Source organism: Anopheles darlingi, chromosome 3, assembly GCF_943734745.1.
Source record: "Anopheles darlingi chromosome 3, idAnoDarlMG_H_01, whole genome shotgun sequence".
Taxonomy (NCBI): Eukaryota; Metazoa; Arthropoda; class Insecta; order Diptera; family Culicidae; genus Anopheles; species Anopheles darlingi.
The window spans coordinates 35837068-35856965 of NC_064875.1; the positions used below are offsets into that span (position 1 = coordinate 35837068).

Genomic DNA, 19898 nt, shown 5'->3' on the forward strand with positions numbered 1-19898 from the left:
GTCTCACTTCCAATATCCACGCCGAAGACCTCACGAGACAGAAAGCAGCAATCATCGCCCAGAAATCGAAATGTGCGCAATCGGCAGCACACGGAGCCCCGTATCCCCGTACGCCCCAATCCACACTTAGGCACGCCCGGCAGAGTTTAATTTTTGTATTTTGCTTGAGTGTGTAGTGGTACCTTATAGAGATGAGCCGTAACGCACACATCGTTCCGTACCGCAACCGGTGTTTGAACCGGTGTACGCTTAAGGTCAGCAAAAAAGCGCTCGCCTGGGTCATTTTAGGCGATAATGAACTCGAACATGAACAAAAATGAATTTGGCGCTGAGGGGTTAGGTATCGCCTCACCGGAATAAGCACCTCAGTTCTGTTCGGCATTCAGCATGGCCGGAGCGTGGTGATTGCGCTCTCGGTTAGTTTAATTTCGGTTCGTTTAGTGCTTATTTTTCAACACCCACAGTAACGACGGGCATGATTTGGTAAGTAATTTAATTTTCTAATTAATAAGCTATTTCGATGATCATCAAATGGTCCAGTGTGATAAAAATCTGCGTGTTTTGTGTTTTATAGAACGAGTTGGCTTTTGCGTTCTTTTGCGTGGCGCTGCCTCGTGGCACTGTTTGTTGGTCTTCTTATCCTGCTCGATTCGGCTTTGGTAAGTAAAGTGTAGAAAAGTGTATATATGTGTTATAAACTTTAAAGAATTATAATAAGGCTGTGACTTCAGCTTTTTTGTAAACTTGTGCGTGCATACCTTAAACGAGTGCGTTGAAATATTATATTTCGTCTTATTTCTGTTTTCAATCATCCGAAAAATGCCACGGAACAGGGGCCAGAAAGCACACACCTTCGCTAATCAGATGACACACAACCTTCGCCAAATGCATCCAAAATGGCATCAAACATGTCCAAAAGCCATTCTAGGCTGCTCAAAGCTGCGCGGGTCGTGAGTGATTTCTGTCGAATTGTTCGTTCTTTTTCTAATCGTTGTTAGACATTTTGCTCTGAATGACTTGTCCGGAATAGTGAAGCCATTTTGGTCTTCACGGCCCATATAGCCTTGGGCACACGAAGCGTTATCATGACCCTTTATGAAGCATAAAGGACTGAGGACTTTATGAAGCATATTGTACACACGCTGCTCGCGATCGAAATAACAGCGTGTGGACGCTCCACAGATTGCTCCGATTTGGCAGCGACCAAAGATTGGCCCGACCAAACTAGCGGTAAATCGCAGCGAGTGGACAGCCCTTAAGCACGGATTTATAATTTACGGACCGTGTGGCCCAAGCTTTTTTCTAATCGCCACGAGGCATTTTGTTCCGCATGATTACACCTTCTTCGCAAAAACACTTATCGTGGCCATGCACCTTAATCTTTATTTCAGTGTGTGTGAGGGAATAAATGACATTTCTCGTACAGGGAAAAGTGGTAGAGAAAAACAAGATGGCTTCCATCGTTCTCTTCCTCGTCGTGTTGAAATTTTCGAGAAAAGTGCTTTGCTCGGGCTGAACTCTGAACATTGTTAAAAATCAATATAAATAACTAACGAATACACGTTTTTGTGGTGAGCGATAAATCTTGCAAGACTCTATTCCTAATGTTCGAATCGTTTTATGTCTGGCAAATGTAAGTGGCAAGATTTCCATCCGGCGAATCAGCCAAATATAAACCTAATTGCCTATTACCAGATAGATATTACTTTCACCAGTAAAGTGCATACCGTGTGAAAACCCTATAACCAACTCAGTGTGAATTCATAGGAACAGCGATTCATGTTTTTCGTGTTGTATGAATCAGTTACCTTTATATTTACACGGGTAGTGAAAAATAAGAAATTTTTGAGCACTGCTCTAGTGTATATTCATGTTCGTACTAGCTTCTGAGTGGATGTGTGCAAATGCTAAAAAGAAACAAAAGAAGATTAAAATATCGCAAAATAACAAAAATATCAGTAATGAGTTGATTTAATTGCCCATTACTGCAATTTAAAAAAAAAGCGTAAGTTTAAAAAATCCTAGTGATCAGCTGGAACTGGTGTCACCAACGATTCGTGAGTGGTGTTTTGTTTTTTACTTGTGAAAACCAAATTTGAATAGACATGAGAAAAGTGAGAAATATGTGCAGTTGTCTACCGCAAAGTATCATGCAGCTAGGATGTATTATCGTCTTTGCGCATTTATCGATTTTCAAACTTTTCCAATTTTAGACAATGAAACTGCTACCAGTTGGTAGTAGGGAACATAAACAGCCAGACATGAACCTCGAGGATGATATACAAAATGTTGCCAGTCAAATTTGCAGATCATCCTCGGCACCACAAGTTGATACGCCAAAGATTGCCGAAAAAGAACAGTCGAAAACATTGCATCCGATCGATATAACTCAGCATTCGAGCGCTAGTAGACGAACCACCTTGCGCAGAACAACATACTTACGGGACGATGCGAGTTCGCCATCATCTTCAGTGATCAACAATTTAAACGAGAACGCCTCACAGCATAGCAGCAAGCAATTCAACAACGAGACTTCAACGAAGCTGCATTTAACTACAGATTTGCTGACATCGGAGCCAAGATTAGTTTGCAGCTTACCCCTAGAACGTCTGCATTCCATACTCGAATCGTTAAACTTAACTAAAAAAAGTATTGAAATCGAAGCAAACTCTGGGAATTTAAAGATGTCTTTGTTTGACAAAAATAGTACCATCTGTAAGGTATTATGCCTCTACTGTGATCGCACGTTTAACAATCAGCAACTGATGCGTAAGCACTCCGATCGTACTCATCGGGTATTGAAGAAATGTCGCAGTAGTACACGTGTCATTACTGCATCCTCCAGCGCAGACGTGTCTTCCTGCTGTAGTCTTTGCAACAAGGGAATGGCGTTCAGTCCAGCCTCTCAAGATTTGACACGGTTATTCAAGCACATGATAAAATTTCATGCGGATCAATACCATGCTTGTGAACATTGTTTTATACGCTTTCCCAATGAAGAGTCCCGCCTAGCTCACTTCAAGTTGATGCACCCAACTGCCCCTGCAAATATTCCCGCAACTAAATCGAAGGCGGCTCTAAAAGCATTTGGCTCTGGAATACCGGGTTCTGGAAATTATTCCTCTGCGAAAGTATCGGATTTAGACAGCAGCACTGCGAGTCTACAAGAGAAGCAAAAACGAACGAAGGATATTATAACCGAAAACGAGGATGGTGGAGAACATGTACATAGAACAACTACCATTATATGTTCAGAGGATAGCATTCGATCAAACATACGTCTTCGCTCTTCTCTGCGAAACAGTAAGAGTTCACAGCCCTTGAACAATGCAGTACTCGCGAATGAATCGAAATCAAAAAGTTTTAAAAAATCCCAACGGCTGATTATGCGCAACACAGAACCGATGCTACTATCCAGATTGGGCATAGCCCAACACCGCTTGCCTCGACAAAGTCGCCGTTTGTTAGCAGCTGCTGCGCCCACATCAGTGATTCCATCTGATGTATCTGCATCTAACATCGTTCGCGGTACGAAAAAGAAAATTCCAGCGAATGTTGCTGATGAAGTGTTTTCGGCAGATAACTGTAATGAAAAAGTGACGAGATCCAAACGTTCCACGACAAGCATCTCGCCTACATATTCAAGTGCAATATCACATTCACCAATTGATATTAATGGTTGTCGAAGTAAAGCCCATGAAAATTCTTCTATCAGTTATACGACAGCATGTAACAGCAATAATAACATCCAACATAGCAGAACCAGTGGATCTGCTACGTGTAGTGCCAGCGTTCCTGGGAATAGTGTAAGCATTATTAGTGGCGGATCTGCGGTGCACGTAATTACAAACAATTTTAATAGCTGTGCGAACACCAGCAATGTTTTGTTTGATGAAGATTTCTATGAGAATGTCACTAACAACGTACATCAAAATTTAAGCTGTTACCTAGATGGAAAGCTTTATGCCTCGAAGCCTAATACACCGAGTCCAATAAGTCCAGTTGTTGTCATGCCAGCTGTACGTTCAACCGTAGTTAAAAGTCCCTTTTCGACTGAAAGCATGATACACGAGGCAACGAACCTGCCAACAGTGACTGTGTCCTTTCCAACGTTGCTGACAGCCGAACAATATGGCAGGGATTCAGTAGCCAACTTGTCAGTAGTGTCTAAGACTAGGAAACCAATCACAAAACAGTCTTGGAAGTGGAAATGGGACTTTGTCAAGAAGTATAAGTACGTGAATGAGAATGGACGTATCGTGAAAAAAATCAAACAACCAATGATGGGGTTACGTGATCTTACCAAACTGGACATGTGGACACAGTTGTCGATGAGATCAAAACACGAATATTCGGCCAAACTCGTTGAAGCCGTTCAGAATTCTTCCGATCGACCAATCTTGGAAGTTGGAGCCGTATTGCGACAAGAGAAACGTATTTTGGTGGAACAACTAAATCAGATCTTGAATGCTCGACTATTTCCGCCTATCGATCTAGAACAGCAAGATCAACGAAAGGTAAAGCTGGAATCAAATAATGTCGTTGAAGCCAGTGAAAATAACCTTGCATCTGCTGTTAATCAATGCTCCGCTTCCACCGAAAGTAACGATTCGCTTTCTTCTGTATTTCATCAAGAACAAGAATTTCTTCATACTCTACAGTTGGTACAGATGAAAAAACATCCTTATCAGGAATCGGTTGTTCTTAGCGGCGAATGGGCACGACCACGGTGTTACGTTTGTTATGGTTGCGGTACAAAATTTGCGTCGTCAAATCAAATGGAAGAGCATAATAGCGCCCGGCACCCACTTGTATATTCGACTTGCTATGAGATTGTTGGTAGAGAGCTTATAGAAAATCATTTGTACCGTCATTTCTTTATACCGTTGACAGCTCTTAAAATGCAGCGTTTGTACTGCCAAAAATATCTTCATTGTGGTATGATAAATGACCTTACAAGTATAAAATGGCAGAACAGTCAACGAATGGCAATTGGAAATCACGAAATTAAAAATGAAGACTCGTCATCGAACGAAGCTACTTCGTTCTCTACAGTAACCAGCGCTTCGTCTTGTACTTCTTCATCATATTCTAATTCGTTCAACAGCTCCGCCGTGACTATGCTTTCATCCTTCATTGGGGAAAACTGCAAAAATGGCATTATAACATTCAATGCTGATGTACGATCAGGTGCAATCGAGCAGGATTGCAATCCAATAGTATGTAGCAAATGTTTTAAGGAATGTTCAAATTTACTGATGTTATACGCACACATTTTACACTGCTCGAATGATTATTTCTGGATACAAGCAAAGAAACGCATGAAATATAGACGCGCAAAACGTCGCAGAGGCGGAGGATATCGTAATACGATTAATAATTTGTCAATGGCTTTAGCTGATTCCGGAAAAAACGTGCAAAAGCCGCATCCATTTATGACCCAAGCGTTACCAGCAGAATCGGCAATCCCTTTGCTCCCTTCAGCCACGTCTAAAACGGCTCTTCAAGACAACAATAATGCCAACACTAACGTGTTAGTAGTCATAAATGGGGACCATAAGAAGAACAAGTCATCAAAGCTTAAAGAAAGTGATGGTGAGTCTGCGATTACTTTAGCGTGAGATTTTTTTACCGTATAAAGATCTAAATAAAACAAACTGTTTTTTTCTGTATCTTTAGGTGATATTGTCAAACGTTTGTTGGCTAATCTACCTGAAAAACGCAATTCACGTCAAATATCACAAAGGCATGCAAAGGACAAACATACAAGAAATCGATTAGATAGTTCCTCGTCTTTGAACATCGATATAGCCAAACTAAGTAAAAATGCTAGAAATAGCGACTCGCAAAATCATACTGTTACCAACCGTGCAACGCGTCGCATAGCAACAGAAAATTCTTTAAATTCAAATGCAAAAAAATATAAAAAAAGCTTACCTAATTTGGGGAAACTAATGAAAAAAAATCAACGCAAAACAAGCAATGCGGGCTCAACCAGCAATGCGGAGCTTTGTTCTACAGCAACAACAACGTGGAAGACGAGGGTAATATCACAAACCGCCATACCTAAATCCTATTCTACAACGCCTCTTTTAGAGGTGGAAAAAAAGCTAACAAAACCTCGAATTAAAAGAAAAGATTCAAAGTCAACGTTATCGCGTACCGTTTTGCTCAAGGTTGCAGGAAAAAAGAAACAAATTTCCAAAAGCAAACTCATTCCAAAGGGCACCGTTGTAATCAAGAATGCTGCTAAATGGAGAAGAAATACACTCCAACTGCGAAACCTGTCAACAATTCGTCATACAGTAGTACGTAGTAATCATTTAGCTGAGTATAACGAAAAGAAATCCAAAACTGTTGTTATAACTAACGTAGCAGATGATAAAAATATCGTATCATTTGCTAAGCCTACAGAATGCTCTAATCCCATAGAATTTTTACAAAATGAAAAATTGTTAACCGAAGTATCCATAGAACAAACACTCAGTCCGAATAAGAATGAAAACATTATAAATCACTCGTCAGACAAAGGTACGGAGGAAAATAGCTGCATCAGCAGAAGCGATAAAACTGAAATTTATTGTAATGCTGCAATCGTGACAAAAAAGAATGATATCGATCTAAATGGTTTAAACCATAGGCATTGCGAATCATTTTCAGGGGACGATAATGGTCAGACATTAGCTTCTTCAGAATCAGGCATTTCACAAACTAAATTGAACGAGCCGTTTCATGCCTTTCAAATGCCGCTACAGAGGAACTATTCTCACTTGTCTATGAGTAAAGAGGCAAACCAAACTCTTTCTGCCCCGATTAGGAATAGCACACCTCAACTGATTGATACACTGAAACAACCGTTTGAAATGGAAGAGCCATGCGCCAACTACATATCGCCAGTCTCTTTAGCAGTCGGTAATCAACCGATAGTGCATAAACGAAGACCGAAAAAACTTATTGACTGCATTGCTATGCTAACAGGAAAGCTTTCTGAAAGATTTGGAGTTGATTTTTTCAGTCAATCGGATCGTAACGGTTCGCTTAAATCAATTTCAGCAGTGCAAGATCAATTATCGCCACCACTGAAATGCTCATCGAAGGAAAATGAAATGGTGAATGTGTCTGAAAAACAAAATTCTCATATTAACGCTTGCGAAACATTAATAGTGCCCGAATCGAACATAAATGCATTTCCCGCAAAAGTAATTGGCGATACGGGGATGGGAGAATCAAATACTGTGAGTAATAATGTGCTCGCTAACTTTAAGTCACTGTCGAATGATGGTTTGTCGTACAAACTTCCCGTAAACACAGCTTGGATAGCAACTGCCTTATGTCAAACACCAGAAAAATCAAAGCAATCCGTCAATCACACTCCTGGTACATCGCGAACATCTAGCAAATGTTTAGTCAAAGAATTGAAAATTACAAATCAAGAAAAGTCAACATCAACCATTGCAAGTCCGGTAAACAAGAAGTCTGCGCTGAATGTGGAACAGTTATCTGAAGTCTCAGATGAACCGTTAAACCTTTGCAAAAATAATTCTTTATGTTCAAAGAATGATTCTCATCCATCAAATTATTCTCTCGGTATATTACCTACTCTTGCACATAAGATTCAGCAAAGTTCTTTGGCTTTCAACGGATTGCTTACAACGATGACCCATTCTTCCTCTCCATACCAACAACGGGAGCAAGAAATGTCAAATGACACGAGTTATGTGCATCAAATTAGCAACGGGATGACCAATGAAAAACGGGGTTTTAGGAAAATTGCATTACCCATCGATGGCGTACCAGCACATAATTCGCTTTCTGTTAGCCCGAAAGACGGAAGCGGAAATTTGGCATCGATTAAGCTTCCTCCTGGCCTTATAATCGAAAGAGTTGAATGTAAACAATCGAGGCCGATTGTTTCAAAAGAAATACCCTCTGTGACGATTGTAGCCCGCAATCGCAGCCCGTTACGAACGGTAGACAAGCGAAATTTGAACGCTCTATCGTGCTCTATCAGTAAACCCCCTTTTGCAAGGCAACAGCAACCCCACACAACAAATAATTTTCCTGTCTTGATAGACACGTCTACAGAAGGAAGAGATGCGAATGAAAATGTCCCGTGTACCCAGCAGTACAAGGTCCAGCAGAAGAATCAGGAACTTAATGGGCTGCAGCAACACCTTTATCTGAAAGACAACGAATTGTCGAGCTCCACTCGACATGTAGGGCAAAGCCTTTATTATGAGAGAGGCTCTTTGATTGAAAACCATATTTCTGTGACTATAACAACAGCAAATCGAATCGATGCTCATCAAGTTACCATGGAGAAAGATAGTTTATATCAAGCAAAAAACAATACGATCACTTTCAATACTGGTATGGATCAACAACATAATAATACATTTGAACGTATTCCATTTAATACTATTACATCATCCGCTTCATCAGTGTCACCAACAGTGACGCCCGTTTCACACAAATGTCCGCAAATGGTAACGAAACCACTTCAGCAAAACCATGGTGATAAATCCGGTCGAGCGACATTAATTATCCCACAAGTCCCCATGCCTCCAACCATAACCGAACGACCTCGTAGAAAGAGCTTTTTTTCTGCAATTTCATCTAGATCGCCAATGCATTCCACCCCTGTAGATACTAATACAGGAGCAGAGTCCCATACCAGTTTCGAAAACAATACCACGAGTAATGAAGAGACTCCATTCAAAGCCATCGGCCCAAAGCATCGGTCGCCAACCCTTTCGGAAGCAAATTTATTAGCTTCTATGCCTTTGTCGCTTCTTCATTCCGGTGTGTGCAATGGATCTCATCTGGCACTCGCATCTGTTAGACTTCCTCCTCATTTGAAACCTCCTGAAATACCACCATTGACAATACCATCTCTCGGATCAACTCCATGTATTGAACACATTTGGTCACAACCGAAGCGATCGCGCGAAGGAACAACATGTGAGAATGCTTATTCTATTAATAGGAACAAACTATTGGCAACAAAATCGTCTCTTCAGTGCTCTTCAATCTCAGAAAAGATTAAACCCATGAATATCACAAACAAACTCATAATAGCTCTCAAGGATTGTTCGTCTCATTTGTCTGATGACCAAGAGACCATCTCAAGGCAACCAGATATAAGTGAATGTCCAGAAAAAGTAACGATCCAGGAAAGAGTTTGTAAAACAAATGGTGAGATTGGAACAGTCAGCGAGAAATTGAGTCTTTTGGGGCAACCAGATATAAGTGAATGCCCTGAAAAAGTAATGATCCAGGAAAGAGTTTGTAAAACAAATGGTGAGATTGGAACAGTCAGCGAGAAATTGAGTCTTTCAGGTATTGACTTGTCCTCGGGTACTATACCAAATTTTGTTCAGCTTTGCGAGCGGCAAGTTGATTCTTCGAATTGCATCCTATCAAATGATATCATTGAAGCCAAGAAGAGGAACTGCGAGCAACAAAATGACAAAGAATTTTGTGAAAGACCGCAGCAAACAATAGAACAGGCAGAAAATACTATTGACTCGCTAGAAAAAAACCCATCAACGCAAGAGCTAAGCGATACAGAAAGGAATGTCACTATGAGTAGTGTTGCTAGTGATTCAAGATTGGATGGACCCAGTAGGCTTACTGATGCAGTACATAATACAGAGGCAAACAAGCAAGTCGAAAATCATGTACACGAGGAACAATACTCAAAAAATGCCACAGCAATGAAACCAATCCACGAAAAGAACGAGGTAGAAGCTGATTTAAGCAGACACACTTCGAGAACGTTATCCGATTCGGGCAAATCTACCAGCGATAATAGTCTTGCATCACCCATGCAAAAGGTTACTCGTAAACGACGAAAAAATGAGTTGGCTTCAATACTGTCGGATCAGCTTCTTGAAAGCTTTAAAGAGGTGGACAAATCGAAACTTAATGATTTGAAACTTTTACACGATATAACATGTCAAACGCCATATGTTAAATTTTCTTTGGAGCAAATACCTCAACTAGCTAAGCGTAAATCAAATCCGCCGAAGCAAGAATTGTTTGAATCAAATGTACGCGGCGTTGTGGAAAATGAAGTGAAGTTAAATACTTCGTTTACTGGTCAAAAGAATTCTCGGAGCAAAACACCTGTCAAAAAAAGTATATGGACTGTACAACACCAGATGTTAGTAAATAGTGAATCAATTTCGAACAGTGATTCAACGAAATCGCAACGATTAACGTTTGAGTCGATAAATGATTTGACTGGAGATGCCGAGGTGAAGCAAAACATTCCCAGTAAAGTGGGTGCACCAATAATCATGACTAGTTTAAAACAATCAGGTAGTAACTCGATTAAGCGCAACCGAAAACATACCAATGATAGAGTGACCCCCATTGTCGGAAAACCAGATAAAACTCCAACTACCAAACAAACGGTCGAAGTCAAGAAAAATGTGTCACCAACTATGACGAGAATGAAAAATAAACCGAAAACAAATGAAACAATGTTAGGCGGGGGGAATAAAATGCAGAAAATTGTAGTAGCTGATAAAGTCAATGAAAATACTGGCTCAAAAAAAAGCAATAAAACACACTCAAAAGCGACAAAAGTAATCAGGGAGAGCAGCGATGGGACCGTAACAGGCAATAATCCTGCATCTGATAGAACTATCGCGTTGGAAGAAAATGAAATGATAAATGTAGGGGTCGAATCCGTTGGGAATATTAAGGAATCTATTGGGGAAACAGAAAGTAAAAATGAGAAAGATGCTGAAGAACTATTTGTTACCTTAAAGGAGGGCATTTTGCCGGAAGGAAATTTATCAAGAAAAAGCAGCGAACAATCTTCGGCTTCTGTTATTATTGATCCAAAGATACAACCTGTCCGCGAAACAATCACTCGAATGACACGTAGAAAGTCCGTGTTTGTCGATCGGGATTTGGCGCAGTACATGTGTGAAACTAAACCGCCGGAAGTAAACTCTTTTAAAGACGATCTCATTTTAACATCCCGCCGAGGGACGCGAAGTCAGGGAAACAAAAGCCTCACTTTGGTGAATAATTTCGTTGAAGCAACAATGAAACCACGCGATCCACGGCGGAGGCTCGTGCAGAAACGCTTGGAAACGGAACAGTGTAATGTTATTCCATTGCAAGAAACACAAGGAGCTGAGAGCTTCAAGCTAATATCATATGGACATACCAGTACTGGCGATGAAGCGTGCAAAGTTACTAGTGAAGGTCAAAAGATTTTTTCCGACCCTGAAGAACAACAAGTGAACACAAGTGCAAGTCAAAAAGATAATTCTCCGGTCCGAAGGATTCTCACTCGTAGGGCGTCTGTTTTCGTACGTATTCCCACACCAGAGTTAGAGAAATCGTCGAGTAGCGAAACAGTGGTACCACAATCAACGAGGAGCGACATGAATCTTCGAACAATCAGTATTGAGACGAAGCGTATCTATCGTCGTCGAGCCTCTATCCATCAACTTTCAGCCGAACTGCTGGATCAAACAGAGAGCAAGGCCACGAAGAATGAATTTGAAAATTTCACCAAGCACCAAGAAAAACAGCCTACAGAAAGTACGGCAAATAATCGTTTCAAAATGACAAGCAAATGTGAACCAATACGCGGAAAATGCGATCCACTATTCGAATCTCTATTGCTACAGACGGATACAAGTAGTCCTAGCGGTGCAAAAAAAAGAACCACCAAAAATAGCCAGATCGCCGAAACATTTTCAAAACTGTTCAACATACAGGAAGAGATTAGACTAATAGATAGCACTAAAAGGAAATTCAAAAAGAACAATAACGTCAATCATGTACCATTGACAAAAGAAACTACAAACGTTGAACAGCAATGTGTGGACCACCAAACATCAGTGGAGACGCAAAATTTCTTCTCCTCTGCATCCAATGGTAATAGTGTGTATCAAACCTCTGAGTACACCAATCGTGCAAATAATATGAAGTACAGCGGGTCTGACACAGCGATATATTGCGATTCCGGAGACGACAATATATCACTTGCCTGTTTTGTAGCTAGGCAAAAATATGGCCGTGGCGAATATTCGTCGAATTTGACACAACCTATTGCCGCAGTGCAACCATCTATAACAACAATTAGTTCGACGTTTTCTAACACTTCCAAGCGTGCTTTGTCGGTGGTAGATGATGAAAGTACCATGAATACAGATGGGATGGATGATGCTATGAGCGTGACGACGGATATTCATCATAAAAATGTCGCCGAAGTGAGTGGTAGACGCAAAAGGAAAAGGCTTATATCTCTTCGAAGAGGGAACAAGATTCAGCGGCAGAAAGCAAAAGCCCATTCTGAAATAGATAAACCTGTCGTTACATATAACTGCGACCTTTGTAACAAAATGTTTAAAAAACAGGACGCTTATAATAAGCACCGGATGACTCTTACCCATATTGCGAAGCTGTCCGAACAAGAATTTTTGCTTTTGCAGCAGAGGTCAGTGGTTTCTAATGTTTCCATACGACCAAGAGTGCACGGTAATGCGTCGAGTGGAATGACACCGTTGAAGTGTGATATAATTGACGGAAATGAAGAAAGGAAAAACGATTCTAAAGTATTGTCGGTCCATGAAAAAAAAGCTGCTACGGCGTTATTAGAACCAACAACTTTAGAGGATTCAGTGAAAACCCTGAGTCAAGAGGAGAAACTCTTTTATGAATGTTGTTCCATGCTTAAAGAATCCAACACAGACTCTGGTGGTCGCAAATTGAATGTAACAGTACCTCTTAAATCAATTGAAAAAGAATATACTAACCCGATTTTGGAAAGTGTTAAAAAGAGTTCTGTACAAGCTTCACCTTCGGGATCGCAAGGTGTAGTAATGAACGCGAACTCTGCAGCTATAACCGACTCATGCTTTCAAATGTTCCACGATCCTAAACAACCTCCCGACTTAAGAGCAGTAAATGGACCTCTAAAAGGCGGCCGAAATGTGATGAGTGCCAACGATAATCCAAAAAACAATACCAAATCAGCTGCCACTGGCATCTGTTTTTTGCCAGCGTCGCATAGCAGTAACAATAATACCAAGATTAAGACGAAGGGAGCTTTGAAGGGCTATGACAATTTCAAAGTTTCCATACCAATGACAGAACTAATGATGGCGGTTTGCGATGAGACTTCTGATGTAATTGCTGACGTAAATTTTCCTGCTGCGAAAGATTCCCGGCTAGAAACGCTGGCCGATGTCGCACTGTGTAATAACATTACAACTGACTTTGCGTCAATGAGTCAAAATCACAATGGTGAGGAAACGGAGAGATTGCCGAGAGAGAATCAAATTAAATCACCTAATGATTCCTTGCTGCCGACGGAAACGCCGGTAATCGCGGCCTATCACTTTAGTACATCATCCGAGTGTGGTAGTTCAACGAAAAAAGAAGATGCTATTGTTACGCAAGTAAGTACACATGGGAGTGTAACAGACAGCAAATGTAAGAAAAGAGAAACAGTAGAAGCAAATTTATCGAAACGAATGAATCAGCAAAACAAGCCTTCAAACCGAACTACACGGAATAGTAGAAAAAAAGCCGAAAGTTCATCGAAATCGACCGTGAATATTACAGCACTATCGGTAAATGCGGAGCGTATATCATCGGATACTGACATATACGCATTCCAGGATTCGCCGTCCGAAGGATTTGCTCCGCCATCGTTTACCTCGAAAAAGTATTTCACTGCGTTACGACTACCAGCAATACCCGAAAATAACGCTATATCTGAGGACGAGCAACTTCAGAAATCTGTATGTATAGATTACGATGATAGCCAAATGTCTAGTTTGAGTTTCTCCGATCGGGATGATTTCGTCTATGGAACCAATACGTTGACCGACGAGGACGAGGTAGAAGATTCACAGGTGAGAAAGAACAAAGATGAAGACAAGAGCGGCAGTAACCGCAGCCCAGAGCAAATGTCCAAGAATGATGGTAAAGCGGACAACAAAAAGAAATGTCTCATAATGGGGCGTATTTTTAGGAAAGGTGGGAATAAAGAGAAAATGAAAAACACACATGGAGTCAAAGATGCTCCCAATTTAACGTTTAATATCGGTGACACGGCTGCTTCAGTATCAGTGGATACTGTGAAAAAGGATTTCGATAAACTATTTGACACTCTTAAAAATGCGGACGATGTGGATTGCAAATCGTTAACCAACCAGCAGATCACTTTTCCCAGCGAGGATGCTTTTAACAATGTGCACCACTCAAAATTAGTGGAAACATGGGATTCCGAAGAGTATGATGACTTTCACACCGATGATATCTTACAAATGCTGGACGATGCTGAAATGGACGAACTAGAACAGCCAATGAAATCGAGCTTTTTGGTAAACGAAGCGCCGCAAAAGAATCAAACTAACATACTCCATGGTAACTCAAAACAAGAGCCTATTGAAAGGAGTAGCGATATTGCGCTGGGCACTTCGTCTACTCTGGGGATTGATGTTGGTATGGATCAAAAATGCTCGGATATAGGAGTAGTCACGGATTACACCATTAGAAAGGTGATGGAAAGCGTCATACTTGAGACGATGAGTAAGAGCAGTCAAAAGACAATCAACAAAAATAAAATATCAAGATTGCAAAATTGTGTTGCGAACAACAATGAAAGTGTTCTATGTCAGGATATAGCCTCTCACGGAGGATTTCCTAATCACAAACGATCAATCAAAGAGATTAATGCGACCGGGGCTTCTAATGAAATCCTATCCAATTTGCCAACTTCGATAGAGGACCATGTATTGGAGTCAAGCGTTTTAATTTCTTCGCGAACCATTACGACAAAATTCAAACAAAAACTGAACTCCTCATTACAACGTTCCACAATCTCTAAGCTGCATGATAGACAAACCCGCATTAAACCGCAACAATTGTTGGATAAAAATGAAAAAACGGGAAACAATAGCTTAGAAACTAGCAAATCGTCTTTGATTGATAATCCTGTATATCCATCTACTATAGCATCTCAGAAAAATACAGGCGACGCCGCTGTATCCATACCGAACCGAGCTGAGGTCCAATCCAGAGCTCAGTCCAGTTCGCGTGAATTTAAGCGATTGTACAAAGTTGTCAGTCATAGTTCGGACACACCGAAATGTGCAGCTATAGAAGGGGAAAATGCAATCCTGCCAACCGGTGTTGAGAGAAAGAATCTTGCGAGTGGCATTAAAGAACGAAGAGCACCAGCTCATAAACAGCGCAAGACAACTGTTAAGAAGATGAAAAACGTTGCATACGATCCTGATAGCGACTTCGAGGATAACATAAAATGTAAAAAGGTTAAGCGTAAATTATTGGAAAGCGACATAGAAGGTAACCTTAAAATGGAAAAGTTAAAATCAACGCTCAACGACAATACTATATTGTTACCGTTGCCACGTCGAAAGCGCAACGCTGGAGATATGCTCTACTATTGGTCGTCGACCAGCGATGAGGATGACGGTTCAGACTCACGTGAAAATATTGAATTTGAGTCAAAACGAATGAAATCTAGTGACAAAATAGAATCCATCATAACGGACGTTATCATTCCTAATGGTCCAAGTTTTCCAACAACTTTATCACCGAAACCACAAAAGGCAAAACTAATAGCTAGTGGACCAAAGACGTCAAAGAAGCCAAAGTGTGATTCTAACACATTTTTGATGTCTAAAAATTCCCCCCCACGTAAAAAAATAGGTAAGACTATTAAACCCAAAACACGCGGCACTTGCAAAGCAAAGGAACCTTTCAGGAAGGAAAAAAATAGTGAAAAGCATAGTAGTGGGGTGTGTGAGAGAAAAAAAATAAATTGTTTCGATAGAATGGGCTCACTCGATCCATCCGAGGTAGAAGGTTGTGAAACGAGTAGTAGCAGCGACCAGCTTCAGCAGCATGGTTGGATAGTCGGTGATTCACACAAAAAGTTAGTCACATTACTAGCCCATGCCAAAGGTAAACAGGACAGTCGTAAAGCCATAAATCAGCGCCGAAAATAAGCAACAGTGGACGGATAGTCAAATTACTGCCCTTCTCACTGCATTAATCTTTTCCCCAAGTTCTTGCAATGTGAGGAATGACGTTTGGTAACAATGATAATGTAATATACAATGTTTGGTAATCGGATACCACAGAGAGTATGCGCGAAATATAGTATGAATAATATAAAAAGATTCAATCTCGAACTTTTGTAGTGTGAAAAAAAAATTCCATTTTAATACTTTCTTGTCTCGAATTAAAACCAAATCATAATGTTATGTGGTCTTGGAGTAGTGGTTTTGGTTTGATGACTATTAATTAATGTATACATACATTTAGATAATCCGCCTCATAAGAATGTATAACATCTGAGTAAGCAAGATATCGCTGGTATGGATAACTAGACGAGAAAGGATGCAAGAAGAACCTATAAATACTACTGTAAATGTCTTATAGATGCATTAAAAAGCTTAAATAACAATAGAAAACAAGAATTTAGTTCAAATGTTTTTAGAAGCGTAGGATTGTGGTACATGCATTTTCTCATAAATGCACAATAGTTCAAGGAGCACAAGAGATCAGTACCAGACACATGAAATATTGATTCCCAATTAGAAAGAATTAGATTTAGACCCTGTGAGTAGAAATGTAAAGAGTTGATATAAATTATGGGTATTAAATACAGCATCCATCTCTAGCCAAATTCGGACCAAGTGTCCTTTCTTCATTTCTGATCAATTCTCTTCATTGCCGTTGATCTTCTCGTATTTTCCGTAATTTTCGGTTAAACAATGCCCTTTAAATATTGCTGTCAGAACAGTAATTTAGCAAAAACGCCACGAAAACACAGTCTCTAAGCTTCATCCAGCAAAGTGAGAACAATTAAAAGCACAAGACATCTTTTGGCAATGTTGAACACCGCTAACGGCTAAAATATTTGATGTTAAGGATTCTGTCCAGAATCTATTAATGGGGACGTAGGCGAAATGAACATTGTGTAAAAATAAATAAACATGTGTTTGTCAATCAAGGAAGAGAGAAGTTTTTTATAGTGTTTCTAGAGACGTAGACAATTTTCCTGGTCCTGGAAAAAGATCTTGTACGGCGGACAAACAAATTTGAAGAAAGGTTTGATAAGTTATATTTTTGTGTTTAAAATCTGATAAGAATTCTTATTATTTTGGGGTTTCGCGGCTATAAGTTGGCAACCCTGGTACCTAGCAAATGCGCCAGTAAGAGAAAATCCAAGACCGCCAAAGTTATCGCAGCGTTGCCTTTCATCATCGATTAAACCGTAGCGAGCTTGCTGGTTAAAACAGGGATACAGCTTAAGCGCATGCAACCAACTCTATTCTACTCTGTCGGAATTTAATAAATAGAGTGCAATTATTGCAATAAATTCCATGACAAATGTACTACATGATCGTCGTTGCACGTGTTTGTTCGCCAACAAAACAGAGCATGCTGAACGGCATTGCGATAAAGATAATCATATCTCTTTCACTCCAGTGGTTTAGCCTCTATGCCGCTATGTTCATACATTTCGTTTCGTACGTTTGAGACGAACAGCAAATTAATGGTGCAAAATCGAGTCCACAAATCACAGACACATCTGAATTCACAAAATCGCGTGCAAGCGCAAATTTGAAAATAAATAATTGTATGGGAACTACAGCGTTTTTAGTACAAACAAATTATAGTACAACTTTCTAGCACATCTCAATTCGAAATGAGAAAATTAAAATTTCGAGCTAAACGAAAATAAATAGACGTAAAAACTCGAGTTAACTAATCCCAGACACATCCGAATTCAGAAAATCGAGTGCAAGCTAAATTTGAAATGAAATAATTGTGTGAGAAGTACACCGTTTTAGTACAAACAATTGTTTGTACTAAGTTGTGTTGTGCTAGAAAAGTTTGCTATAAATTTATAGCAAACTTTTCTAGCACAACTCGATTTGAAATAAGCAATTCAGTCGATTCGAGTTAAACGAAATCAAGCAGACTTAAAAATTCGAATTGACAAATCCTAGACACACCCGAATTCAGAAAATCGAGTGCAAGCTTGAATTTGAAATGAAATAATTGTATGGGAACTACAGCTGTTTGGTACAAACAAATTATAGCACAACTTTCTAGCACAACTCGATTTGAAATGAGCAATTCAGTCGATTCGAGTTAAACGAAATCAAGTAGACGTAAAAAATCGAGTTGACGAATCCTAGACACACCCGAATTCAGAAAATCGAGTGCAAGCTTGAATTTGAAATGAAATAATTGTATGGGAACTACAGCGGTTTGGTACAAACAAATTATAGCACAACTTTCTAGCACAACACCATTTGAAAGCAGAAATTCAAAATTTCGAGTTAAACGAAATCAAGTAGACGTAAAAAATCGAGTTGACGAATCCTAGACACACCCGAATTCAGAAAATCGAGTGCAAGCGCAAATGTGAAATGAAATAATTGTATGGGAACTACAGCGGTTTGGTACAAACAAATTATAGCACAACTTTCTAGCACAACTCGATTTGAAATGAGCAATTCAGTCGATTCGAGTTAAACGAAATCAAGTAGACGTAAAAAATCGAGTTGACAAATCCTAGACACACCCGAATTCAGAAAATCGAGTGCAAGCTTGAATTTGGAATGAAATAATTGTATGGGAACTACAGCGGTTTGGTACAAACAAATTATAGCACAACTTTCTAGCACAACACCATTTGAAAGCAGAAATTCAAAATTTCGAGTTAAACGAAATCAAGTAGACGTACAAAATCGAGTTGACGAATCCTAGACACACCCGAATTCAGAAAATCGAGTGCAAGCTAAATTTGATATGAAATAATTGTATGGGAACTACAGCGGTTTGGTACAAACAAATTATAGCACAACTTTCTAGCACAACTCGATTTGAAATGAGCAATTCAGTCGATTCGATTTAAACGAAATCAAGTAGACGTAAAAAATCGAGTTGACAAATCCTAGACACACTCGACTTCAGTAAATCGAGTGCAAGCTTGAATTTGAAATGAAATAATTGTATGGGAACTACAGCGGTTTGGTACAAACAAATTATAGCAAACTTTCTAGCACAACACCATTTGAAAGCAGAAATTCGAAATTTCGAGTTAAACGAAATCAAGTAGACTTAAAAAATCGAGTTGACGAATCCTAGACACACTCGACTTCAGAAAATCGAGTGCAAACTTAAATTTGAAATGAAATAATTGTATGGGAACTACAGCGGTTTGGTACAAACAAATTATAGCACAACACCATTTGAAAGCAGAAATTCAACATTTCGAGTTAAACGAAATCAAGTAGACGTAAAAAATCGAGTTGACGAATCCTAGACACATCTGAATTCAGAAAATCATGTGCAAGCTTAAATTTGAAATGAAAAAAATGTGTGAGAAGTACACCGTTTTAGTACAAACAAATTATAGCAAACTTATCTAGCACAACTCGATTTGAAAGCAGAAATTCAAAATTTCGAGTTAAACGAAAGCAAGTAGACGTAAAAAATCGAGTTGACGAATCCTAGACACACTCGACTTCAGAAAATCATGTGCAAGCTTAAATTTGAAATGAAATAATTGTGTGAGAAGTACATCGTTTTAGTACAAACAAATTAAAGCACAACTTTACTAGCACAACTCGATTTGAAATAAGCAATTCAGTCGATTCGAGTTAAACGAAATCAAGCAGACTTAAAAAATCGAGTTGTCAAATCCTAGACACACCCGAATTCAGAAAATCGAGTGCAAGCTTGAATTTGTAATAAATAGTCTTAGTATAAAAAAATTGAGCACAAATTTCTAGCACAACACCATTAGAAAGCAGAAATTCAAAATTTCGAGTTAAACGAAAGCAAGTAGACGTAAACAATCGAGTTGACGAATC

At 39.6% G+C, this 19898-nt stretch overlaps 1 protein-coding gene across 4 annotated transcripts; it reads left to right on the top strand.

Annotated features, from left to right (window-relative positions):
• The first annotated feature begins 350 nt into the window (after positions 1-350).
• Positions 351-17706, top strand: LOC125955245 (uncharacterized). Of its 4 annotated transcripts, XM_049686273.1 has the most exons (4): positions 351-483; positions 575-659; positions 2214-5595; positions 5680-17706. In XM_049686273.1, the coding sequence occupies exons 3-4, from the start codon at positions 2217-2219 to the stop codon at positions 16008-16010; spliced, it is 13710 nt and encodes a 4569-aa protein (XP_049542230.1). In that variant the 5' UTR covers positions 351-483; positions 575-659; positions 2214-2216; the 3' UTR covers positions 16011-17706. The 4 variants fall into 4 exon arrangements, with proteins under 4 accessions (XP_049542230.1, XP_049542231.1, XP_049542232.1 ...); XM_049686274.1 differs by lacking the exons at positions 351-483; positions 575-659 and adding an exon at positions 1381-1633; XM_049686275.1 differs by lacking the exons at positions 351-483; positions 575-659 and adding an exon at positions 1381-1571.
• Positions 17707-19898: the final 2192 nt, after the last annotated feature.